This window comes from Ciona robusta, chromosome 10, assembly GCF_009617815.1.
Source record: "Ciona robusta chromosome 10, ASM961781v2".
NCBI classification, from domain to species: domain Eukaryota; kingdom Metazoa; phylum Chordata; class Ascidiacea; order Phlebobranchia; family Cionidae; genus Ciona; species Ciona robusta.
Window position 1 is genome coordinate 7,016,251 of NC_143244.1, and position 27,581 is coordinate 7,043,831.

Below are 27,581 nucleotides of genomic sequence, written 5' to 3' on the forward strand. Positions count from 1 at the left end.
GTCGCGAGACTTTCAATTTATTATAAATCTGGCATTGCTAGCTATGCAAATAAATCAGAGTCATTCGCGGATTTTAAGAACAGGTGTTACCATACTGTTTGTATTTCAGTTCCGAAGTTATATTATTTTTGCTGTTACCAAAAACGTTTAAAAATAAATGATACAAAAATACACTAAAACAAATGTATTTTAATTTATAACATTTTTTTATAAATATAGTTGTGTGTTGCAGAAAAACTACGATGCAAAAAATAAATTGGGAGTTTACACGGAAACACTGGGTTACGCCTACTCGATTGCGCCATCTAAAGGATGTGTAAATAATCAATCACCGAAGGTAAAAATAGAATGCTGATAGATTACTTAACCATAGATGCGTAGCCTATGTAAGTATATGTTGCATCGACGATTCAACTAAAAGCAGAAAAAACAAAACGAAAAATAAATTTGGGTTTTAAAAAAATGTTTTGGTTTTACATAAAAATTAAAAAATAACCCCAAAAATACATGGGTCGATTATATTTTAAATTGTTAACAGGACCACACCGAATTTTATGTTGGTATACAGCGAACATGACTGCAAACAATTTAAAACCACGTTAAAATAACTAATAAGCGATATCACTCTTTTGGCATTGCACCCGCTTTATTAAAAGCAATGGTTTTCATTAGTGCACCGTAGAGTCTGTATAAATTTTAATGTGAAGTGCGATCAATCTACAGACGACCAAAGAAAAGTATAGGTCGTTATAAATGATTTTGAGCAGAAGGTGCAGTCTGCGTACTTCATCAAGTCGTTGTGTAAACTGCGTATGTAAATAGCGGTCGGGACGGCACAAGTGGGCACCAATAAATTCCGGTTGTTGGTGATTCGGGTCTTTCTCCATACTAGTAAGTAACCTATTTAATTACAGACCGAAGTCCTGCAAAGATCTTGCTACAATAAGTAGCAGAATGACCCCACGAACACGTACAACTAGTTTAGTAGGTTGGGGTAATATGGGACACCTTTAGCACAAAATATCCAAATATCCTGATCGCATTTTAAACAATCACAACGGTCTATCGGGGTCGTAAGGATACGGTTTTATATTTCTTATATTTCTGAAAGTTCTTTGTTTACTACCAAATGGGACGTGAAAATATAAAAGATGTCCCATCTTACCCCACCCTACTATATATTACAAACATGGTAATGATTTCAAACAGCGACCACAAAACAAAATTTTTGATCGGATGGTGTATTTAGTCGACAACTTTGTATTCACCGATTCTTTTCTGTATCAATATTTTTTTGGGATTTCCAATACGTTATGATTCTACTGCTTGATACACGATTTAGTTACACTGTTTGTTGTTCGAGTTTTTTGGTATTGGCATTTGTTAAATGACCTTTCACTTTATCGGAATTTAATTTCAGAAATTTCAAATTTCCCTTGCAACCTCTCTCATGTGACTGTGACGTAAACGCAACCACGTGACAGTCACGCTGCGAATATGACGAAGCAATCTGCGGTGACGTCACATCGATTCGATCCGGATAAGTGCAGGAAGTAATAGGGCTCGACATCGGATTGAGTGAATTTTGGAAACAAATATTGCCAACCGACACGAATACAACTGCGTCGATATATAAACCATTCGCAATCGTGCAACAAGCTACTTTCAGTTCATCATATTCAACAATGGAAAGACATCTAAGACGAGAAGCTAACCGCGCCGAAAGGGTATGTTTTTCTTATAGCTGTTTACCTATTGCAATATTAGCCGGTAAAACGGTAGCGTGTGTAATAGAATTAACGTATAGAACAACGTTTAAAAAATCGCTTTTACTAGTTACTTTAATAACGATATATATTGATATTACTATACAAGGGGTGAAATTTATTAAAACAACGTGAAAACGAAGAACGATGCGCTGTGAAACGGCTTTAAGTTTATATAGCGGTATATGCGTTATAGTAGTTCAACTTTAGATTTTAACAGTCGAGCACGAACTACGCTGTTCTCCGCCCATAGTAACACAGAGGGTATTGGTTGCTATGAACTTACACGTCATACAAGGTTTTGCGATCTTGTTTGTTATTTCTATGCACCTGAAATTATATAACCTTTTTAAAAGGAAATAACAGTAAATTGCATCTCTTGCCAAAATTTATCAAAACTGAAACAAAGTAGGAAGGGGTGATAAGATACCATTTCATCATAGTTTCTCGTTCTAATAAACAAAGAGCTCTTAACGAATAAAACCGTATCCTCACGACTCCCACAGACTGTTGTTAATTGTCTAAAACACGATTAAAATATTTGGATATATACTATGTACTAAAGGTGTCCCATCTTACCCTACCCTTTACTATATATTTTACGTATAGCAAGAGGTGAAAGCGGAGAGACAAGAGCAAAGGCTGCACAACAGAGCCATCAATGCTGCATTACATGGAAATGTTGGAAAAGCAATTCGACTCGAAGCGAAATCTAATGCTGCTCATCACAGGTAAAAGCTGGTTTAGCAAATAAAAAAGGTTAAAAAAGTAAAATAAAAAAGGCTGCTTATCAAATTAAAGTAGGTTATGTTTTCTTTCAAATGGCGTATAACGTTATTTCGTAATCGTGCTTTTTTTACAATTAACAACACTCTTTTAGAGACATAAGGATACGTTTAAATAATTCCGTAAATATTCTTTGTTCACTACAAAATGGGACCTTAAAAGAGAATAAAAACATGTCCCATTTTACCCCAACCCTACTATACGTTACAGAGCTGAGGACGCCCACCACCGTGAAGTGAATGCAAGAGCTGCAGCGAACTCTATGCACCATCACCATCATCACCATCATACACCTCCTCCACCAGTCCACCACCATCATCCTCCGCCACATCATCATCATCCACCTCATGTAAGATGAATGAATGATAAGTGAATATATGGGTGTATGAGTGAATGAATGGGTGCATAAATGGCGCGGATGAATGTGTAGGGGTAATAAGCCAATCATAGGACTCATGGCATGCCACATTACGGGAACTCACTCATATAGAATTAAATAGAAGATAAATGAATAAGCAAATGAAAGAATGGATGTTAATTATTTATCCTCGCGTGGATTAAATAGCGCTCCACTCGTGTAGGTGCGGGCTCGAAAACCTTGGAAGCCGTACATAAAAAATATAAAGTTAGATGTGTGTGTGGTAACTGATAAAGCTAATACAGCCATAATAGAAACATAAATGAACTACAATAAAGGTACCACACCATTTAAATGTTCCAATACTTTATATTTTCCAAACCCCGCGTGTCGGTATAAACATAAACTACACGGTTCCCATGCAATATAGTTTTGCGAAAACAAACAAATAGCGGTTTATAAATACAACAAAATATGGCTAAGCTGACTGTGGACAATTAATCGGAGCTGTAAGAGCAAAGCGCGAAATGTGTGCTAATACGTCATGTGGCAGCACGAGTGTTTGCTGCATGATATCTTTGTGCACTCGACGAAACTTAGTCAGCAAAAACATTTTTCTCGTGTCATATTTACTGTTAACATATTGGTACAACAGAATAACTTATACACCAAGTTTTATCAAGTCTTTGGGTCGTGTAACTTAAACTGCATTCTATAAAGTTACGTTGGTATATATTTTTATTGCTGAAAACAGCATAAAAAATTGTTTCCAATAAGACCAAAACTCAAATCAAGCATTAAGAAATATTTTCACGTGCTGCTTTTATTTCCCGTTGGGTTATAAATAGATGTATATGATTCATCACATAAAAGCCACACTATCCTGCGCTTCTGCATTAGCTTATAAATAATTAGGCTGTTTATTTAACCGCGCCGTTTTTTGTCAGTAACTACAAAGTGTATGCGAATATTTACTTAACTATTCTAACTCGATCTTGTTTTACAGTGTCCCCCCCATTACCCCGTGGGTGTAGCACCCCCTCCAAGACATGGGTATCCTGGTTATCCACCTTATCCTCAAGGACCCGGTAAATTACCTTTATACATTTAAGTTAGAAAGCGTCTAATCAAGCAAAACCTTTACATTATTGGCATTTTTATATATATAGTAGGGCGGGGGAAGATGGGACACCTTTAGCACCTAATATCCAGATATCCGTATATGTTTTAAACAACTAACAACCGTCTATGGAAATTGTGATGATACAGTTTTATAACTCTTTGTGTGTTCTTTGTTTGCTACTAAATTGGAAGAAAAAATAGAATAAAAAGGAGTCCCATCTTCCCCCGCCCTACTATACGAGTTTTATTCTCATGCCATTTGTTTAGTAGCAAACAAAGAATAACTATAAATACAGAGTTTTGTTACCCCACCTTCGCGACTCTAAAATAGCGTTAATTGTTAATCACTAAACCCATAACTGGACAGGTTTTCTTAATGAAAAAGAATAAGTTTAAAATATTTTATTTTTACCAGGCCACCACCACCACTACTGAAAACCTGTTTGAACAAGCGTGTATAAAGTTGATGTTGCATAATAAATCGAATCCTACACATTTCTTAATTTAATGTGAAAGCTTATACACCATCGCATTAATGACCAAACTCAATCATACCAGCAATGTAAACCTCAATAAACAATTACCCACAAAGTTACATACGTTGTAACTTGTATGCGGCACGAGGTGTATGGAACAGAACACCCGTGTTATAACGACTGTCGTTTTCAGGCAATGTGAGGATAAAACAAGTTACATTCATTCGTACTGTTTGATTATTTTTTGCAATTTCTAATTTTCCAATCTCATTACCGTATTTGTATTGTTAGCTTCCGAAGGGTACACGTGCAATAGACTCTTGTATATACATTGTTATTACGCTTATGTTGTTTCCGACCCCGTTATAACGCATGCCTTGTTACACCCCATCTTACTACACATATGACTGTATGTGCATAATTACTGAGACGTACCATGTATGTATTTGAATATTGTTGTATATAATATATGATTGATCCAATTTTAAATAGATTGTGGTTTCCGGTTAAGAGTATTCTATATTGACTATATAAATATAACTGTTACCCTCGCGTGGAGGAAAAACAGTACACATGTTTTGTTCCAAAAATCTTCTGTGAAATGAAAGATACAGAAATATTCACATTTATTATTTTAAACTAAAACTTATACAGAAACTGTCTTCAAAATCATCCGACAATATTTAAAATTAAGCCATGGCTTGTTTGTAGGTTTCCGGTAGGTGGCCCTAAAGGGCGACCAAGAAGATATGACGTCATAAGATACGGAAATCGGTCTGCTGTGTGATCTAATTTGATTCACCACGTATTTAAACAAGGCAGCGCAGGCGGCAACAGAACGCTAAACATATTTCTCCCGGAAATTAGATCAGACATGTATGTGCATCAGAATAGCGCCTAATTAAAAGAATGACTAACGGAAGACAATAGCCCTAAGCGATGGCCTGTTTAAAATAAACTGGGACGAAATTTTTGCGTGTATAATAATACTCGCTAACTAAACTATCAATGTATGTATTTATAACAAGATTTGGTCGAGTAAGCAATAACACAGAAATAAGGAAACGAGTTAAGTTTCCGTTCCACGCGTGCGTTTGTGTGTAAACAAGTACTCAATATATATAGAAATGTGAACTGTCTGCTTTGAGTTGGAAATGTAAACAAGAGAAGTCGTATAAGCAAGTTTACAAGCCAATACAACGTTATACGGGTTTAGTTATTGGGTGTAGGATATAGTGTAAATATACTATTGAGTGTCTGTATATAGAATTCTGTCGTTTTTAAACTGAATGGTTTTATTAACGATTGCAACTACGCAATAGGATAATGGAACTGGTTACTGCGAATTTCCATTCAGAAAAACGGGGCTCACTAGAATTTCCTGGTAACTTGTAGCTAAACGCGCAGTATAAGCGACACGAACGATCAAGTCCTAGCGAATGCAACCAAATTGATGGCAAAGGGAAATTGGTGGTTAATGCTGAACACGATTCAAAGTGGGCAGAGCTGCATCGCGTTTTTCTGACTCTTTAGAAACCGGAAAACGTTGGTGGTGGTTGACTTTGTATAAGCTAGACGGCACGTGCAGTTTGTGCAGGCAGGGTAACTGTGTAGTGCAAATAAGATAGTAATTCTGAGATTCCTTTTTTTAAAGATAATGACATAGACAGTATATAGCGAAGAGGCGCATGTTTAATTCTTAAATAAAGTACATTTGTTTTAGTTTTGCGACAATGTTATAGGTTCGATAAGTTGTATAGACAAGCATTATATAATGAAGTATAGGAATCGTTAAAACAATATGTGGTCTCATTTGATCGTTGCGGTTTTGCTGGTCAATTTAATCAGCAATACCAACTGCCTTATAAGGAATGCCGAACTTCAAGTAACTGCAAGTAATCTTTCAAGCCAGATCGTCGGGTTTTCGGTTTGTCCGCAACAAGGAAACGGTAGGTTGTCTTTCGTTGTGTATTTATAGCAGAGTGGGAAAAGATGGCACGTATTTCTATTTTCTCGTTCCCTTTAGTAGTATAGTAGGGTGGGGGAAGATGGGACACTTTTAACACATAATTCCCAAATAACCTGACCGTGTTTTAAACAACTAACAACGGTCTGTGGAAGTTGTAAGGATACGGTTTCATAATTCTTTGAATGTTCTTTGTTTACTACCAAATGGAAAGAGAAAACAAAATGAAAAGGTGTCCCATCATCCCCCACCCTACTATATATTTGGTTTACGAATCAATATAGAGTTTATGAATAGCAGGGTGGGGTAAAGTGGGGTACGTGAGGGTACGATTTTATAATTCTTTGAATTTTCTTTGTTTACTACCAAATGGAACAAGAAAGAAGAATAAAGAAGGTCCCATTTTGCCCCAATCTACTTATATATGAACTTAAATGCGTGCAGTTGAATACATAGACTACCTACGTTGGTGACATATATAGGCAAGGTATAATATGGAAGACAAAACGTGACGTAATGCGTAGTTCCGCTGTACAATGTTGTTGCTGGTGTATGACGCATAACCTACATTATATAGTGTATTGTCCAGACAAAAGCAGAACTGGTTATTCAAATTTCAAACTATAAAAGGTTTTAAAAATCTACTGAAAGTCGTTATTGTAAAAAACAAGTCGTAATATTACGTCATAGATTGTTAAGTATTTGGTTCATTTCGGTTTCCCTCAAACAACCGGAAATGATGTAATGGATCAGTTAATCATGGCGGACTCTTGTGTTATTAACCGATAAATAGAACAGTTCTGACCACTGTAAGAAGACTCATTCAACAAGTAGTATTTTTTTATTGTTTATTTATCTTATCTTTCCCAAAATTTGTTATTATTTTGATTGGTACTTTCGTCTCTGGTACTTCCCCTGCAATGAAAGTTTAGTGTTTAGATTTTTACCAATAGCCTACATAAATTGGGATAATCAGTTCGGGGTTATTTCAGGTCAAACCAACTTGGAATTTCAGCAAAGCTTGCTGTCAGGTGGCGATTTATACGTGGGGGGAACCAACCAAATAATTCAGCTATTTTCACATAATTTGACTCTAAACAAGCAAGTTGCAATTGGACCTGGAAATGACAGCACAGATTGTACAGCTGCACCGTTTTGCGATCAGTCCCCATGCGGAACAACAGTGCTTTCGTGCATGAATAACTATGTACACCTGATGTTAAAATACAGATACAGTTTCCTAACATGTGGTACACTGTATGAAGCCTGTCAGATGCTTAACAGCTCCACATTGCAAGAGATTGGGAATCTTCAGTGTGCAAATATGCGACCATCTTTACGTGATAAAGCTGCAAAATTTGTCGCTGCCATTCACGAAACAGCTCCAAGCAATGCCACAGACATTCTTTATACTGGTGGAAAAAACACAATTACTGTATACCGCGTACCGTCCTCAGCAAATCCTACTTTAACAGCTGAAATGTTCAAACCTTATGTGGAAGATATGGCTCCTCCGACACGGACATTCCTCCTTGCCTGGTCAACCCCTACGTACGCGTATATATTATGGCGACAAAGTGGAACCCCAAGCAAAACCATGTTGGCACGATACTGCCATGCGTCTATTACAGGCCCGAATCCGAACGGAGACAGATCATACACTGAGACTGAAATTCGATGCGAAAGAAGTGGATCTAGTTATACAGAACCCATCCATGCATTTCATGCTAATGGGACACTGTATGTTCTAATGAACCAAACTAACAGTTACATCATATGTTCAACATCAGTCACTACTTTAAACAGCCATATTGAAGGAGCAAGAAGGGATTGTTTTAGTGGACCTACACGTAATGCAGAACTGTTCGACAAAGATGTAAAAAATTGTGGAAATTACACGCATCAAACATCATGGGTAAGATAATTTTGTAAACTTATTTTACCATTTAAAATAACACTTAAAGGTTATGTATTGGATGAACAATAAACCTAAGTTTTTCTAATGTAGCCTTGGTATCCTGCTACATTTAATAACCACTCAAACATACAAGACAGAAAGGTTATAAGGCTCTTATTAAGCATCTGGTTGACCTGAAATTGAGAAATAACACTTAATTTGTAATGAAAGATACATTCTAATTTGCCTAAATTTTGGGTCACCACGTTTTTGCTTAAAAACTACCTATCTATAACAGTTAACATGTGAAGTACCTAAGGATGATTTTGTCTTCATTTCCTCACCTGTCCGTTCTCTACAAGCCGTGCAGATGAGGTTGGAGATGTCGTGGCCAGTTAGTAAAATGGAAAATCCAATTTCATTTGTTGCTACAAAAGTAAATGGTCACGCTGTTGCATTCATTGGCACAGACAGAGGAACAATTGAAAAGGTAACATCAGCCCACTGTTTGAAATTTTTTAGGTGGGGTTGTGTGAATAAGAGTGCCCAGTGGTTTCTTATCAGTTGTTCAAACTGTTAGCTATAAAAAAAAATTAAGCAAAAAATAATAACCCACAAAGTTACAAATGTGGTGACTCACAAGCGGGCATGAGATGTATGGAAAAAAACATTCATGAATCCTGTTTTAAGAGGGTTATTGCCTCGCCAAGCAAGGTTAATATATAACATATATTTATTTATTTACCAGTTACCTAATTTAGTAAATCATAAAATTTTATTTCTATCTGCTCTTTAAAAGCAATCAGCTGCATCCCTTATGTCTAATTCGTGCCAACAGGTTAGACTTGGCAATTCATCACCAGTGATCGAATCAATCCTAACTCAATCTAATGATGCTGTGCTTGAAATAAACATTGATAATGCGAACAAACAAATAATTGGAATGACAAAGAACCAGGTGTGTAGCTTGTATTGTATCTCTGTATTCAGTGGCACAGCCAGAAAAAAAAATAAGGGGGGGATTATAAAATAAAATGTTTTTTTATTTATATAATTATTTTTTGGTTTCCCTAACCCCCTAGCTGCACAACTATCTGTATGTGTATCTTTTGTATTAACACAGAAGTTCATAATATTTTCTATGTGAGTGAGGTTCTTGTGTAGGACATGGGGTTAAGGACATTAGCTCATTACCCTAAACACCCAGGCCACTTTTGTAAGTAATTTAACTTCCCTGTGTGGCCAGTATGACTGGACTGCTTTCAAAACAAGGTCTTGGTCCAGAACAAGTCATAAACGTATGCTTTTACTAATAAAATACCTTATAACTGTGATATGTTTCGTGAATCTGGTCTTGATCCAGCACTCCCATTGTTGAATAATTCCCTTGTATTACAACAGAATACACCAAGTGCTACTTCAACTTAATTTTGTTTGCGGCTCATTGTTTGCGGCTCAAATTAGCAGCGAACAAAATTAGGTCCAACACATGTTGTACCAAAACGTTCTAAAAGGATTAATAACTATATTGATGTTTTGCAAACATTTTTTTCAGTTTAGTCTAACTTTACATTGTTTATTATTCAGATTTTGACATTTGGATATTCTGACTGTCATCGTCAATACTCAACATGTGGTTCTTGTTTATTATCTCGAGACCCTTACTGCGGGTGGTGTGTGCTTTCTAACAGGTAAATCAAGTGACATGTTTTATCATTTCCAAATGAATGAATAAATGAATGTAACTTGCTTTATCCTTGCATGGTGGGGCAACAACAGTAGTTATAACACGGGTATTCTGTTTCTTACACCTCGTGCCAGCCTACTAGTTAGCATATCTTTTACAATGTGGGCGATTGTTTTTAGAGAATTTTTTATACTTTTATGATGAATGTAATGGTTCATTAATATTTATTTAGATTCTGTGTATTCCCTGCATGTTTATTTATACAAGTAAAACTCACCCTCACCCTTCTACACACATGGTATTACTTCATATTCCCCACATGTTATACAAGTTCACATAAAACTCACTCTTCATATTCTTCACAGTTGCACAAACAAGGAATCTTGTTCAAACTCCCAATCAAGCAGTCGGTGGGTGGAGCCAGATTCACCTGTCAATCATTGCCCGACTATTGTGTCGGTTTCTCCTACGGATATTTCTGTCAGTACTGTAACCAAGGTGACAAGTTGTGGTTTTATCAAGTTATAAAACTAGCCATTGCGGGTGTATGTGTTTTGAGCAGTACACTTAATGAGAATTGCTCCAATCCAGTGTTCCCTTATGCGTAGTCCAAGTTGTCTGTCATACACTAAAAAAAATAAAAACATTTATCACCTATAAATTTACATATGTAGTTACTCATAATTGGACATGATGTGTATGAAACAGAGCAACCATGTTATAAAAACTATAGTTTTCTTACTAAGTAAGGTTAAATAAGTAACATTCATTTATTCAAAATCAGACCATTTAACCCAAACATGTATATTGCAACACACAATACCATTATATAATATTCCTGTTTATCATAGCATGACTTATGATGTAACAAAACGTGAGCATTTTAGCTACAATCGATCAATTGTCTTGTGCAATGACAGATAAATGACTTATTACTATAGTGGTATGAACTGTAAAGAAAGTAAGAGACATTACATATTACACTGTAGTAGCTACCAAGCATTACATCATACTTAAGCTTGCTATTATAATATGCACATTACTAAAAGAGCAATTTTAAGTGTTCACAATTTAAATTTAGTGATTTGATATAATAAGGAATTCATTTCTGTAACAAATCTTTATCAACAATTTCATTAAATTTAACTACTACTAACTGTTATTAATCATTGCCAAGTATATAAATAAATATTGTTATTAAAATGTTTATGTGTTTAGATGAATTTGACTTTTGGTGGTAACCCTCTTCCATCAAACTTGGGCAGTCCTTACATTTGTAAGTTCAGTGTTTCTGGCAACACTGGCTTAATCCCAAGTTCCAATCTTGATGCTAGAAACCGTTGCACTGTGACTGCAACTTCTGCTGCAATCATTCCAACAGGATATGGTGAGCTGATTATATATGAATGTAACTTGCTGTATCAACATGAATGTTTGGGTTCATACACCTCGTGCCAGCCTACGGGTTACCATGTATGTTACTTTGTTGGTGATTTTTTGTTAGTGACCCATTAGTGACCACTGGGTTTGAGCAAATGCCAGGTGTCTTGCCCAAAGACACATATTGCAGAGGTATATGGGCAATGACACCCATTATCTGAGTGTTTTTGTCTGGAGTAATAAATGTAAATGAAGCTATTACTTGTATAATGAAACAGAACACTCGTTTTATAAAGCCTGTCGTTTACTCGCCACACAACGATAAATAAACTACTTCTATTCATTTTCAAGTTTTGTTACAAATAAAAGTTCTGGCAAATACAAAGGGTGAACAACTTCTGTTTACATTTCCTACAAAAATCACACCTTGGTTTAAAATTCACTAAACAGTATATATCGCAGATCATTATAATGTCACTCTCCAACTGATGTTTAATGAGAACATTGTGACATCTTCAATTTTTCGCATTTACGACTGTTCAAGAATCAAAGAATTAAATCCAAATTCAATGTAAGGATATTTTATGGTTTTAGAATAAAGAATAAAGTTTTGACACAATAATCCTGTAAAATGGTTATATGACCATAGCTTTGTGTTAAGTTTCCTGTTACGCACACTTTCCTTTCAAATAGAACATCATTGTTGTCTGAGATACAAAACAATGGTATTATCATAAAACCCTAAACAAACAAAATATAAAAATCCCTACCTTGCAAAACCATCTGTGTCATTAGGTCACATTATATATTATAGACTGTCTGATACATTTTCGTGAACTTTTCTGTTCTTCAAAAAACTAGGTGCAGATCTTGTGTAAACTCACCACAAAAGTGGGGATGTGTGTGGTGCAACAATCCTTACTCTTGTACACACCAACAATGTGGTTCTGCCGCATCACAAATATCATCTTCAACAAACTGCTCTCTGGTTCGATCTGTTGCAAGTCCAACAGTTCCCATTTCAGTTGGTCAACTCCAAGATTTCCAACTTGAAACAAGCAACCTGAAACTGGTAATTGTATATCTTCGATATTTAATCTTTAAACCTGGTTCTGGTGCTTGCCAAGTGGTTGGAGTGCTTATTTTTATAGACTAGAGGATATGGTCTCAATATTGTCACCAGTGGGAAGTTATAGGTCCTTGGGCAAGACACTTAATGGCAATTGTTCCAATCTAGTAGTCCCCAATGGGGTGACCAAGTTAAAAATCTAAATCAAAGTATTGTTTAAAAAGTTACATATATATATATAAAATAAAGTGCAGCACTTTGCAATAAAAAATTATATATTTGATTTAGCGGGTAAACATTTTCGAAAGAAAACTTATTATTACATAAGCTATTCAACCAAAATACACTTAAATAGTAACATGGTTATACCTATATATATTGTAGGGTGTGAGCTACCGGTGTCAGTTCCGTTTTTGCGGAAGCACTCAAACATCTCCAGCCGTCATAAACATTTCCTCCATGATTGCTTCTTGTTCTATCAGTCCACAACAGGTGAGTGGAATGCATGGCAATATAAAACGACATGAATTTTATACAACATAAAAGGACTGTTTCTCTTTTCGAATACGATAGCCAAGATTAAACTGATTTTTTAACAACAAATTAGTAACAAAACAACAGTTTTTAAAACCTTGGCAATGGTACTAAACCCCACAACACAGTAGAAAATTAATTTATTTTGAATTGTATTTAATGGAAACAAATTAAAGTGTAACTAAAAAAAGTTTAAGTAAAGACATTAATACTTGTACAGTTTTAACCTATGCACTTATTATGGCCTTCTATATTTTTGTTGTTTTAAACTTAATTTGCCAACTTGCTGTAAGAGATGAGTTGTTTTGACATTTTAACTTATGTGTGGAGAACAGAAACAAACACTTTATCAAATGTAATCAATATCCTGTACAAGTAGGTAATCATTTCAACTATTTCCTGAATGTCACACTGGTAACATGGCATGTACAAAACACGCAGTGTTTCTGTTTGTTCCTAACCAGTTCGGCATTAGGCCAAGGTTTCAATAAACCTTCAAGTGTGCTAGGCATTTCCTGAATAGTCAATGCACATGCAGTATTATGCTATGAATCATAAACCACACTGGACCATTGGCATGGTTTGCAAAAGTGTGCAATGAATGAAAACAAATATTTAATGCACGATATTTTTATAAACAATATTATCCTTATAAGTCCTTGTATGTCTGAACCATTTAACATTAACTCTTATATGTGTATAACCATTTAACATCCGTTAATGGGAAATACGTTTTCAGTGCGTGTTGACATTTGAAACCAAAACATTGCTCAATACATTAATACAAGCTGTTTAAAGTGTAATACAAAATTACATACAACATATTTGAGCATATTTGTTACAACATTTAACTTATATCATACACATAAACTGGATTAATGTTGTTTAACATACACAAAATCTCTTTTCAGTTTCAGTGTCCTAAAAAAGAATTCCCCATTCGAGTTGCGCTTATAACCGGAGATTACGTAATTGATTCAACCTCAGTAACAGCAAACTCAGGTGAGCTCATCTCTATCTGAGTAATTTAAGTCATGTATTTCGTTGATACCATGGGCGTATGTGTCTTTGGGAAGGACAATTAACGGCAATTGCTCCAACCAAGTGGTCACTAATATGTTGCCTAAATTGGCCGCCTTACATAAAAAAAATTCCCAAAAAATATAATTTTCCACAAAGTTACATATGTGGTAACTTACAAGCTGGCACGAGGTGTATGAAACAGAACACCCCTGTTATAACGACTGTCATTTTTCAGCCATTTATTCATTTCCTCAACGTAATGATCATGATTATACCTTTTTTCTGTATGTTTATTGAGTCATACTATATCCGCAAAAAAAAGACGAGGAGATAATAATGAGTCATTGTTATGTATGTCGGTCACAAATCTAGTCTGACCAAGTTTTTGAGATTAAATATTTTATTAATACAGTTACTATCGGATTTCACAAAAAAACCCAACAATGTTTACTTATGTTGCCCAAAATATCACTGCAAGGGTTTTTTATACCTTATAAATTTTATTTATTTATCCTTGTGTGGTGGGAGCCACAGTCGTTATAACACGGGTTTTTCTGTTTCATTTAATCATTCCCGCTTCTGAGTTACTATGCATGTACCTTTGTGAGTGATTATTTGGTAACTTTTTGTATGGTTGAAAATATAAAAAAAAACTATCTAAAATAGAACACCTGTGTTATTTGTCGTTTTTCCGCCACATAAGAATAAATAAATGGCATTCATTTATTGAGTATTACATTATTGTTGCAACTTAGGGTGCTTTCTATTACATAAGTAGCCTACTAAAGGAAATTGTGTCACCGCATGCATCATACCACTAACACCACACATTACATTTATATTCCAGTTCAAGGTTTTAACTGCAGTGCTCAATCAATTAGTTGTGGCCAATGTGTTTCTTTCCATGAGAACTACACTCAATGTGCATGGTGTGAAAATAAATGCAAACTCACAAGCGCTTGCACCACCAGCCCAATTACTACCATTCATCAGTGTGGTTCACCACAAATAACCAGTGTATGTTACATTTACTATTAGCATGTCTGCTTACATGTATGTTGTATTTACTATTAGTTTGTTTATTTACACTGTACGTTTTAACTACTGTTGTTTGGTTAGTAATTTCTTTCTCTTCGTTAATTTAATATTTAAAGGGATAAACAAAAATCGTTTTAAAGCAATTCTAAGAAATATAGAACTAAATGTTTAATGTCACCATATTTACCCATGTTTACTTTACATTCAATATTATGAAAATCTATGAATATACTTTATTACATTTTAGGTAAATAAATACCAATTAGACATGATTTGTTTACATTAAACAACTGTTTAGATTTCTCCACTATCTGGTCCACTAGAAGGGGGTACCATTCTTACTGTTAGTGGCAACAACTTGGCAAGCAGAGTTGAACAGATTACAAGTGTAATGGTTGGTTCTATCCCATGCATTGTGATTGAAAGCTCTTATACAGCATCATTACAGTGAGTTGTATTGGCTAGCAGGCATTTAATTAATCAAAGATTCATGGTTCTTGGTTGCATTGGGGTCTGAAAAATGCGGATATGTTTGCAACAAGTAGTTTATTCTTTGATTGGAAAACGACAGTCGTTATAACACGAGTATTTTGTTTTATACACCTTGTGCATTAAATTAATAAAATAGTTATGATTCTTGGTTATATTCTAAATAAGTGTAACTTATTTATTATCGTGTGGTGGACAAAGAGTGGTATAATATGGGTGTTCTGTTTGATACACCTCATACTCGCTTACAAATGACCGCATATATAACTTTATTTATAAGGTTTTATTATGTTATGTCAATTTTGAATTATTTGCTCACAGGTTTAACTGTCGCACCGGTAGAAGCATTGGAGAAATGGTGGGAGCTGTTATAATTAACACAAGCTATTCAATCAATGATGCAGTATTTACAGATCAGTTTGTATATAAGGTATACAAACTATTATAAAGTATACATTTCTGACAAAGTTCGCAATGTGTATAGTAATATAACATTCTTATCCTTGAATGGCGAGGCAGTTTTAGAAGTTATGTTTTTAGCCCTTGTTTACTTATGTTTTCCGAAATATGTATCTTTGTGTGCGACTGTTTTTCCGTTTTTATCTCTACCCACTAGACAACCCATTAGTGACCAGTTGGTTTGAGCAATTATAATTGTGTGTCTTCCTCATAGACACATATGTTACAATGGTGGGTGTGTTAAACCTTCTGGTTCAGACAGCAAAAATCACTTTACTTACACATGCCTATTATGCAGAACGTTACAGCTAAAAGTTTCAACCCCCTTCAAGTGCTAAACTTAACTGATGTTGACATACTGGGTTCAAATCTCGATGTTGGTAATGAAGCAAAACTTCGTGTGTTCACACAAAGTGAAAACAAAATGACTACTTGCTCAAACAGGTAGAAAAATATTGTTTTATAAAAGTATTTTACTGAAGTAATTACCATTTTACATTGCATAAATACATAACATAATTTTTTTTGTTTCGTTGATGATAATACTCAATTATTTAGGTTAAAAATATTAAAGAGCAATCGGGTGAAAAATGCTGTTTTAAAACACAGGATTTAAGCATAGTTTTATTATTTATAAAATAGAATAATGCTTACTTAAAATATTTAAAACACATAAAACAGTTATGCTTTCAAGTTTTAGTTACAAATTTACTGATTATTTTAACTTTACCAGGACAAGAAACTTATTAAAATGTAAACTTCCAAGTGTTATGGGTTCAGGGAAGTTCACTCTACAACTCATAGTTGACGGTTTTGTGAGAAATTTCAGCCAGCAAATTGAGTTTGTTTACCCGCCAACTGTTGAACCAAACCAACCGGCAGAATTCTTTGGATTCAAAACGTAATTACTTTAGAAATTTTTGAAAATATATTTTAGGTTGTCAGTTTAAATAAATTTTAGGCCAGAATTATAGCACATTATTTGGAGGTTTTGTAACTGTAGGATACTAGGCTTGAAGCCCACCACTATTATTACTACTAAAACTAACATGTAGTTTTGGGCAAGAGACTTCTTGGTGATTGCTTTAACAGAGTGGTCATCTATTGTTTGTTTAAATAGGTGGCCCAAAAAAATAGCAAAAATAAACAATCATTCACAAAGTTACATATCTAGAACCTCTAAACTGGGTACATGGCGTATGAAACAGAACACTTATGTTATAACAACTGTCATTTATGTCCTGCCACAAAAGGATAAATGAGTTAAAATAAATGTTGAAAACTTTTTTAAACTGGAAATTTTAGGCGTCAAACAGGAAAGTTATTTTATTTTTTAAACTCATTATTAAACTGTATTACACACTCTATACAGAGGCAAAGGGACTCTCACTTTGGCTTTGAGTGGGTTAGCTGGTGTTAGGACAGTGGAGCTACAGATTGATAATGGAGTAACTGTAAGTTCGGTTCAGTTTAAATTGCATACTGTCACTGAATAAAAAGAAAAACTATATTTGTCGCAAAAATTTCATCAAAATATTTTATTTAATGTAATAAATGTAATGTAACTTACTTTATCCTCGCGTGGCCGGAAAACGACAGTCGTTATCACACGGGTTTAACACCTCGTGCCAGCTTACGAGTTGCCATGTATGTTACTTTGTGGGTGATTATTTTTTTTGGATTTTTTAATTTTTTTTTTATGTATGGCTGATAATTTGGACAACCCATTAGTGCCACTGGGTTGGAGCAATTGCCGTTAAGTGTCTTGCCCAAGGACACATACGCCCACAATGGTAGCAGCGACGAGCCTTGAACCCATTACCTAATGGTTACAGGCAGGCGCGCTAACCACTACGCCACGGCGCCGGTCAAATAATAATAATAATATTGATATAATAATAATAATATTGATAGTGGTATATGGTTTTTATTACATTTCCTGTAAAACCATAGAAATTGGCGCATATTTATTAACACTATAGCAATCACTATATTGTAATTATAAGTTTGGACTAGTTTTATATTTAAAACTTGGTACTGTTAAATATAGAGTGATGCAAAAATATTTATTTATCATCTCATTTTGATATTTTATTTAACTATAGTTTGTTTTTTAATATAAAGTTTAAAAATATATTTTATCAAAATATAACAAAGTTAACCAAATATTGAATTAACAGCCTTGTGCTATTGGTGGGAACTCTACAATAACATGCATCATTGAACCTGACCAATCAGCAAGAAGAAAAAGAAATGTTAATTGTAAGTAAGCTTTTAAACTTAAAATTGTTTTTCATAATATATTGGCCAGGTTCTAGCACACTATTCAAAAAATTGTTAAGTCATTTGTACACCTGTGTCTTATATTTGGCGTTGCGGCCGTTGTGAGAGCATGTGCTTTTTGGGCAAGTCGGTTACTGACATTTGCATCAATTCAGTGATCACTAATGGGTTGTCCAAATTGTCACTTGTCAGTCACAAAAAAACATACACTCTTTCCTTTCCCACGCTAGTTATCCATTCGAGCGTGTTTTAACAACTGTTGATTTCTCTTTTATCTTTATTCACCCTCAAGTTACATACGTGGCAACTCCACGCGAGGATAAACAAATTCCATTCATTTATTAAAAGGTCACTCATACCTAGAAGTGACTGCACAACAATCTTCTAGGCTATTTTTATCACATCTTTTGTTACAGCACCTTCGAAGCCGGGTCAGGTACTGCTAAACAATGTTCACATTGTCTGGGAGGGAACTATAAAATATGTTGCTGACCCAGCGATATCACAAATTGCTGAGCTTCCATGTAAACACGTATCTGGCTCAATACAGGAAACTTCAAACGTTACAAGTTCTGAACAAGCAACATTTATCATTATCCCGGTAAATGTGATTTTGTGTTAATTTTAAAACATTCTGCTTTTGCAGGAATACCTTTTCAGATTTTAGACACACTTGTTTATCTTTATATGACAGACTATAAGAAGATAATAAAATGGGTGGTATGTTACAGAATTAGTAATGTTGTGTAACAGAATGGTTGTCATTATAGGAACATTAAGTATGTTATGGTACTTGCAAGTTAAGTACACTTATTCGCATTTGCTCTAACTAAACAGCCACCAATAAGCCTCCAATAGATTGTACAAATTTACATAAAAAAGAGATACCCTACTGACTCAAATAGACAATCGATTATTTTATCTAAATCCTAACTTTCCAGGGTGTTAACCTAAAAACTATGAACCCCAAACCAAGCGATTACAAGATAAGATTGGTGACAGTGAATGGTGGGACATTAGTGACGTGTACTGTAGCTTACGTAACCTCAACCTCGTTGGTTTGTTCAGCTGTTTCATCACAGCTTGATACTATTAGGTCGGAAAAAGTTTCAATACAGGTGAATGTAACTTGATCATACATATGTATGATTGCTTATACCTTGACATTGGCTTAACAATTTATGAAACAAATTGCAAATTTTTCATGTTGTAAAGATTAAAGTTTTCTGATACTAAATAAATATGTAGTTTTTAAAACAGTTTAAAGTGAAACTGCAACAAAACGAAAGAAAAACTAATATTTTATACATGTTTCAACAGAGAACTAGTAAAAACTGAAACAGGTTTTAAAGGGGAAACTATTAAAAACTGAATTCAATATTTTTCACAGGTTTCTTATGGAAACTGGTCACTCCCTTCTGTACAGGCAGTGTATTGCCGGCAATCAAATACGATTAACATTGTGATAGCTGTGGTGGTTCCAATCCTATGTCTTCTGCTGCTTACCATCTTGCTACTGATGCTACGACAGCGGAAAAGAGCTCAAAAACGTGCGAAAGAGAAAAGAGTGATCCTTGGGAAATTAGATGAACTGGAAAACAGAACTAGAGAAACTGCTCGAAATGGTGATCATCAATTACTAGTTTAATGTTTCATAACCACAAAAACATAAAAAAATAACAGAAAATGAAAAAACTAGAAGAAAATGAAAACATTTTAGCCTTTAGAAATATTGAATTATTTTTCAGCTTACTTCGAACTACAGGCAGGATATATGACAAATCTAAATGAGAATTTATCACACCGGATAATCTACCTCCCACCATGGGAGTATATCACACAAGTATTGTTCAACCAAAGATCAGGACATCCTGTCTTGGATGAAAATGTGGGTAAAGGGTTATAAATAAAGGATGAAATAAATTGTTGAACGTAAATTATTTATCCTTGTATGGCAGGGCAACATAACTTTTAACACAGGTGTTCTGTTTCCCACATTTTGTTCCTTTTTTATGTATAGCCAACAATTTGAACAATCTATAAGGGATCACCGGGCTAGAGTAATTACCGTTGTGGGAGGATACTTCTGAATGATAGAAAAATGTAAACTCACTTTATGTAACAGGAAAACTTTCGAATTAAACAAATAGTTATGCTAATGTTGTTCATATATGCAGGCAATGGTAGGACAAGGAACTGTGAAACAAGATGCTCTCAAATCTTTGTTGTCAGTGATCAAGAACAAGGATGTCCTTCTTGTTCTTGTCAGGACATTGGAGGAGCAAAGAAAATTTACCGTTCAAGAAAAGTAAGTTAAAGTATTTTGTTGTATGGATGTATATCAGTTGTTTATGAAACTGTTAGTTTGTTGTTTGTAGTGTATCTGTTTGACTGTGAAATGAAGCTGGTATAATTAACAGTGATTATAACAGGCTAAGAATAAAAGAGCTTTGGTTAAAAAGCTTACCTGTTGAAACAGTAGTTAAATTTAAATAGTGTTGAAACTAATAGTCCACAACTTTTACAGAGGAAACATGGCTTCATTGTTAACTATATGTCTGTTTGATGATCTTCCATATTATACCAGGTGAGACACTGCTTTTAATACTAGTTTGGTATAAGGGGAAGTAATATAAAACTGCCAGCGACATGGTTAACGCGTCTGCCTGTAGTGTTCTAGGCTTGAGGATGCTAGCATTGGGGGTATATGTGTCCTTGACAAGGTATTAACACAATACCCTGATAATGGCTCTTTGCATGACGAACAAAACATTGGTTATTTAAGATTACAGAACAATCTGCAAACAAATAATACCAAAATTGTTGTGTTATAAAAAATAAAGCGAATATTGTGGAAGTTAAATTTATAAAAGAAAATGACATTTTATTTATTAGAAGCTGAAATATTTTTTTCTTACTAGGGTAATGCTGGAACTGTTGACTGGCTTAATACAAAAGCATGTATCAAGGAATCCAAAACTACTTCTTAGAAGGTACCTAGATGTAAAACTACCAAAACACTGAATTCATTAAATCTATTAACTCATAGGACAATAAATAAATTTTATAATCTTCCATAAATTTATTTATAAGATTTTTAAATTCTTTACAATTGATTTATCGTTTTTAAATGCAGATCAGAATCAGTTGTGGAAAAGATGGTTTCACATTGGTTGTCAATCAATTTATATGATGAATGTATTAACGTAAGTAACACAAATATACTGATATATATATATGGGTTCCATAGTTTTACAGTTTTACTAATATGGCAACTTAAACCCATCAGTACTTGTAATGAGTAACAAATTTTCGATAATTTTTAACATTTTTTTATTTTTTTTAGGAACAAGCGGGAAAACCTTTATTTCTCCTGACCAAGGCAGTCCATTATTTGGTCAGTAGTGCTCCTTGTGATGTCATAGCCAAAAAAGCCTTTAATAGTTTGAATGAAATGACATTGTTGGGGACTGAGCTTCAATATGAAACTATGGTAAATATGTTTATGGTATAATAGAGACGTTCTTTATAAACCTTCTGCGAGTTTAAGCTATATATATGTAACTTATTTATCCTTGTAAGGGGAGACAATGACAGTTGTTATAACACAGATGTTTTGATTTTATACACCTTGTGCCCTCAATAACTTAGTGGGTGGTAACTTTTGGTAGATATTTTTCATTTTTCTAATAAATGGATCACAATTTAGAAAACTCATAAGATATGACTAGGTTGAAGCAATTACTGTTAAGTCTCTCTTCCCAATAAAAACACTCTCAGTAATGGTAGCATCTTACCTGGTATCCTTTTGTTATGTTGCAAGCATCCTAAATACTGTTTCGGTAGTTGTTTAAAATTTGTATACTTTTGATCAGCTGTTCCATTTCCCCAGGTCTTGCATGCAACAATCGTTGAAGAAGGGGGAAAGGTTACAACTTCTGTAGATGTAAAAGTTGTGAATGTCGACAGCATTAAACAAGCCAAGACAAAGATCATTGAAGCTGTATACAAGGATAAACCATACAGTGAATGCCCCAAACCAGATGACCTGGATTTTGGTAAGACTTAAAAACAAAATTTGGAAAAAAACATTAAAATAACAATATCCACATATAATGTGCACTTCGCATAATGAAACGAATTAACATTTTTTTAGTAACTAACCAGTATCACTAATAATACATAGGATAAATAACACTAATAACATAACATCATTTTTAACTTCCAAAATTTTTTATTAGATTAATAGACACCAATGACTTGTTAAAACCTGTTACAGATTTTCCTGAAACTAACACATAAAAATATATATTATGTTGAACAAACTAACTGAGTTTAAATATTTTTTAGCGTTAATGAACAGCAGTGAATCAACTGGCATTACTTTATCTGATGTAGATGGCATGTCAGTAGTTGATGGGAAATACACTAAGATAAATACTCTCAAACATTACAATGTAAGTTGCACTCGTTGATGTGGGAGATATACTTCATGTGTAAACTATATTGTATCAACATATCATAGAAAAAACAATCTTAAGATTAAAATTTCAATTCAATTGTTGAAGTCAAAAGTTATCTTAATGTTAGATACACATATTAACTTTTATTGTAAAAATTTATGTTTATTTAAACTCAGGTTCCTGACAACGCTGTTGTTGTACTAAGGCCTCATGATGTCGAAAATCAAGGTATATCATCTCATTTATATATATTTTTTAATTTCATAGCAGGCATAATGTGGTTTATACTTTTTTTACTCCAATATATTTCGGCTAAGAGCCCCCATTTTATTCAAAATATTCGTCTGCCGTCTGCACAAACTATAAGGGTTTGACATAACAACACCAAGGATGTGAAAAATTTATATATAGTTATAACATCTAGAAGTAAAAAAGGCCATATATTTTCCTACAATAATAAGAGTACCTAAATCCATGAAACTTAATGTTAACTTAGCTGAAGATACCGGCGATTTTGATTGGTTTCTTGATCGTAACTACAGTTTTATTGGAGAAATATACAAACCATGGCGTTAGTATGGCAGAATTAATGCAGCTAATGAGATAAATATGCTAAAAGGGCACTTATGATGAAACATGCGCATTATATTCACTTTTTGTCATACATGCAATCAAAAGATTCTGTTCAAAACCGTTTCTGATTATGATTGGTGGTGGGTTCAACAGCCATGCAATTAAACCAATGCTTTTTCCTGCACCTTTTATTCATAACAAGTTTTAACAGCTGTCATTTGCTGTTGATTTCCTTCTTTTTATTTTTTAAACAAATTGATCTTGGCTATCGTTTTTAAAGAGATAAATAAAAAGTTATGTTGTGATTTTACGCTCATATCATTTGCTCGTTGCTACAAACTTATATCATATTAAGGGAAGTTAACTACCATGTTACTTAATGTTATAAAAAGAAAAAATAATACATTTCCAAATATTATTTCAGCTCCTCAGGATGTTTCATCGCCACTTCTACCACCGAAACATATGTATCATTTGGTAAAGTATTAAATTTTGTCTAGGATAAAATATCTTCAAACAATTTCTTCAAACATAATATCTTCAAACAACAACTGCTGATAAGTGGTCATTGTTACCACTGTGGGTGTGTGTCTTTGAACAATAAGCTTAACAGCCATTTCTCTAACCGAGTTGCCTCTTAAGGTGCCAGCGACACATTACAAAAACATTTCTTTTCCAAAAAAAGCTTGTGTTATTACAACAGTCATTGCCCTCCTACGTGAGAATAAAAAGTCACAATCATTTCTAATGTCAAAGATAGTAAAATATTTAAATACCAGATTAATCCAAGCGAAGAAGAGCAATCAAATGGATATACTGATGTTCAAAGTGATGCAGGCAAGAAAGCTGACGAAATGTTGGATAATTTGATGAAGAGACCATTCCAGGAAATGTTCCTGACTAGGATGGTGAAAGCTAAGGTCAGTAAATTCAAACTATTTGGTTTAATTATATAAATAATATATTCTTGGCAGCAACATGAAATATATTGTAATATACAGAATGTAAGCTTATGGTACACAGTATGTCTAACAAAATATTCATAATATAAATGCTTGTTGGTAACAGTGTATGTATATATAGTAGGGTGGAGAAAGACGGGAAACCTTTAGCATATAGTATCCAAATATCCTTATAGTGTTTTAAACAATTAACAACAGTCTATGAAAGTTGTGAGGATACCGTTTTTATAATTCTTTGATCGTTCTTTGTTTACTACCAAATGGGAAGAGAAAATAGAACGAAAAAATGTCCCATCTTCCTCACCCACTTTTTATGAAACCACATCTTTTTTTATGCCAAATTTGGTGAATTTAATAAACAAATGTTCAACTCACAGACAACAATACAGGAATATGTGGATGGTGTTTTCAATTCAATTTTACGACCAAAACCAATTTCCAAAACTGTCAGATACTTCTTTCAGTTTCTAGACCGTGAGGCAGAGAGACACAAAATAAATGATCCAGAAGTTTTACATATTTGGAAAACTAACAGGCAAATTTTATATATGTTTTTAACATCCTTGGTATCTTTATCTAATAGAAGGTTCTAGAGAATTTATTTGAAAAGCAAGATTCACAGAATTTATCACAGCTAAATTAAGTTTACCATTTCTGTTTAAGTGTTAACAGGACAGTTCACATAAACTAATTAACTGTTTTTGGACAAAATCATATAAATGTGATTTATCTTCATATAAACTTATTCTTCCAGTCTTCTACTGCGTTATTGGGTAAATGTTCTCAAGAACCCCGAGTTTGTGTTCGATTTAAATAAGACAGATATCGTTGACAGCTGTTTGAATGTCATCACCCAGGCATTCATGGATGCTTGTACCACCACTAATCGCAAACTTGGGCACGTAAGTTATGTGATATTTGTGTATAGATAATTGATATCTTATAATGTAAATATAAGAACAAAAACAAAATAAAAACGCAGAATAACATATACAAAGGCAACATTGAATGCAACCTATTTATTGCTGAATGGGAGGGTGTTATAATACAGGTGGTATATTTTATACACCCTAAGCCTGATTACGAGTTCATGTATATAGTTAAATGGGTGGTTTGGAACAATTGCCATTAAAGCAATAATTTCCATACTTGTTAAGAACACATACACTCAAAATGTAAATAAAATATGTGACCTACCAGGTATAAATTGTTTAACTATTTTCATTAGGACTCACCATCTAATAAGCTTCTCTATGCAAAAGATGCAGACAATTATAAAGTCATGGTTAAAGAGTAAGTTATGTTTTACGTATATGCATCCACTATACTCTTAAACAGATTTAAACTTTTTAAACTAAAAAAATGTAAATTTAAATAATGGAATTACAAGAGTAAGCTACTTCCTATGTGCTTTAGCATATTCTATATATATATATATATTTTTATAAACCTAATGAAGCTAATCTAGCAATTCATATGCATAATAACTTTTCACATTTAGATTGTCTTAATTAGAGTTGTACATAAATATACTACCAGAGCTTTATCAGATTAATTATTCAAAGAACATACCTTCAATAATGTATTTGATATGACAGGTTTTTCTAACTTGATAATTTTTAGATTTTTCATTAATATTTCCAACACTCCAACTGTTACTCAAGAAGAAGTTACACAAATTCTACAAAAACAATCAGCGGTGAGTGAACAACTACTAAGTATGGGGGCATTTTTTAAAAATTATTGGGACACATATTCTCGTAATTAAAGTGATTGCCTCTATAATAGAGTTGCTGGTGTGATGCTACTTCTCAAAGGTCAACAATTGGTTGTCCAAATTTTTAGACATACATTACAAAATATATATACATGTTATTTTAAGTGGGCATGAATGAAACAGGATGCTTATAATAAAACGACTGTCGTTCACCAGCCAAACAAGAATTAAGAAGTTATATTCATTCATTTATTTAGGGAATTTTGCTTTACAGAGTTATGCATCCCGGTTCAATCAGATGGTTGCACTAAATGGAATATATGAGCATCTTGTTAAATATAGAGAACAGGTGAAAAAAATATTTAAAAATCAAAATTAATGTTCTGTACACATTGATCTGGCAACATTTAACATTATACTGATTTCCATAATAGATTATACTTGGTGTGGCACAGACGTACAGGTGTGGCATTGTAGACATGCATTGGAATAGGCACTTATTGGTCATTTCTTTAACCCATTGGTCTATCCAAGTTGTCAGCCATACAGGAAAAAAAGTTTCCTAATTCCTATAGTCATTAATTTACACCTTTTAAAAATATCTCTGTTTGAATACGGTAATAAAGTCAAAATGATTAGGACAACTAAGAGAAAAAATTAGCAACAAAACAACAGTTAATAAAACATCAAATGGATAAATAAATTTTGTGTTATGTAACTTATGTTATATGAATAAACCCGACTTTAAAAAAATTGCTATTTAAAAAATGTTCCTTTTAATTATCATTGTTAACTCGCTCACAAGGTAATGGAAGCACTTTCTACGAGTGATAATAAAGTAGTCCGTGATGTTGGAACAAAACTCGATGAAATATTTCGAAGAATGGGAGGGGAAAGAAATAGCAACACAACAGTTGTTTAATAGAATGTGGTTGTTGGTAGTTTACAACTCAACAGCGACAAAACTTGGATTGTTGCAATACAAAAAGACTATAGAACAATACACATTTATATAAATCACTATATTACTTGTGAAATGGTTTGCAATACAATACCATTTTGTTGTCCTGACTCTTGACTAAGTTTTTGTATTTTGACCTATTTGTATTTTGTCATAACAAAGAAATCGCAATTTAAATAAAATCGTTTTATTTAAGACTTTTACAATGAAACGTGGCGCACCGAAATAATTGTAGCTTTTTTACCACCTGATTTGTTGAAATATGTTTGCTGCATACTTTGAGCACACACATACTACCTATAATTTATAAAACCCAATTCTATTCTACCGGAATTGCCGCCACTGATTTTCGCACAGAATCAGTTAAACACAACTGATGCAGACTCAAAGACGAACGATTAAAAACGGATTAGAAGCATTGCCGAAATGTTTAAAATATTTACCTATCTTAGCCAGTATATTTGCTTCAATATACGCGCTAACCAAACTCCATGCATAAGTCCATGCAAAACTCGTTTTATTGCAAAGCAAAACCAAAGTGAGTAAAACGTGCGGCAAAAAAGACAGAATGG

General features: G+C 33.8%; 2 protein-coding genes and 1 long non-coding RNA gene across 5 annotated transcripts; 2 read left to right on the forward strand and 1 right to left on the reverse strand.

Annotated features, from left to right (window-relative positions):
• Nucleotides 1–1,567: 1,567 nt before the first annotated feature.
• On the forward strand, nt 1,568–4,997 carry LOC149730302 (uncharacterized). The gene is made up of 5 exons (XM_089886954.1): nt 1,568–1,727; nt 2,376–2,497; nt 2,763–2,901; nt 3,917–3,998; nt 4,448–4,997. The coding sequence occupies exons 1-5, from the start codon at nt 1,686–1,688 to the stop codon at nt 4,465–4,467; spliced, it is 405 nt and encodes a 134-aa protein (XP_089743080.1). The 5' UTR covers nt 1,568–1,685; the 3' UTR covers nt 4,468–4,997.
• A 997-nt stretch (nt 4,998–5,994) lies between these two features.
• On the forward strand, nt 5,995–27,204 carry LOC149730303 (plexin-A2-like). 2 transcript variants are annotated; one of them, XM_089886932.1, is made up of 39 exons: nt 5,995–6,457; nt 7,467–8,389; nt 8,670–8,861; nt 9,210–9,329; nt 9,959–10,062; nt 10,424–10,556; nt 11,277–11,445; nt 11,901–12,009; nt 12,300–12,510; nt 12,892–12,999; nt 13,953–14,043; nt 14,912–15,081; nt 15,401–15,549; nt 15,913–16,021; nt 16,349–16,494; nt 16,784–16,951; nt 17,423–17,504; nt 18,231–18,312; nt 18,750–18,934; nt 19,275–19,451; nt 19,724–19,958; nt 20,082–20,221; nt 20,511–20,641; nt 20,861–20,920; nt 21,255–21,326; nt 21,470–21,539; nt 21,680–21,826; nt 22,226–22,391; nt 22,684–22,790; nt 22,973–23,024; nt 23,293–23,367; nt 23,794–23,846; nt 24,149–24,289; nt 24,709–24,866; nt 25,086–25,233; nt 25,560–25,624; nt 25,955–26,030; nt 26,323–26,397; nt 26,854–27,204. In XM_089886932.1, the coding sequence occupies exons 1-39, from the start codon at nt 6,310–6,312 to the stop codon at nt 26,968–26,970; spliced, it is 5,664 nt and encodes a 1,887-aa protein (XP_089743058.1). In that variant the 5' UTR covers nt 5,995–6,309; the 3' UTR covers nt 26,971–27,204. The 2 variants fall into 2 exon arrangements, with proteins under 2 accessions (XP_089743058.1, XP_089743059.1); XM_089886933.1 differs by lacking the exon at nt 23,293–23,367 and having other exon boundaries at nt 6,007–6,457.
• LOC149730304 (uncharacterized) lies at nt 11,733–26,855 on the reverse strand. 2 transcript variants are annotated; one of them, XR_016385876.1, is made up of 6 exons: nt 26,510–26,855; nt 25,904–26,012; nt 24,146–24,269; nt 22,131–22,271; nt 12,877–16,936; nt 11,733–12,507 (listed from the first exon to the last, which is right to left on the reverse strand). It is a non-coding gene; the product is annotated as an uncharacterized LOC149730304 (long non-coding RNA). The 2 variants fall into 2 exon arrangements; XR_016385877.1 differs by lacking the exons at nt 25,904–26,012; nt 26,510–26,855 and adding an exon at nt 24,707–24,845.
• Nucleotides 27,205–27,581: the final 377 nt, after the last annotated feature.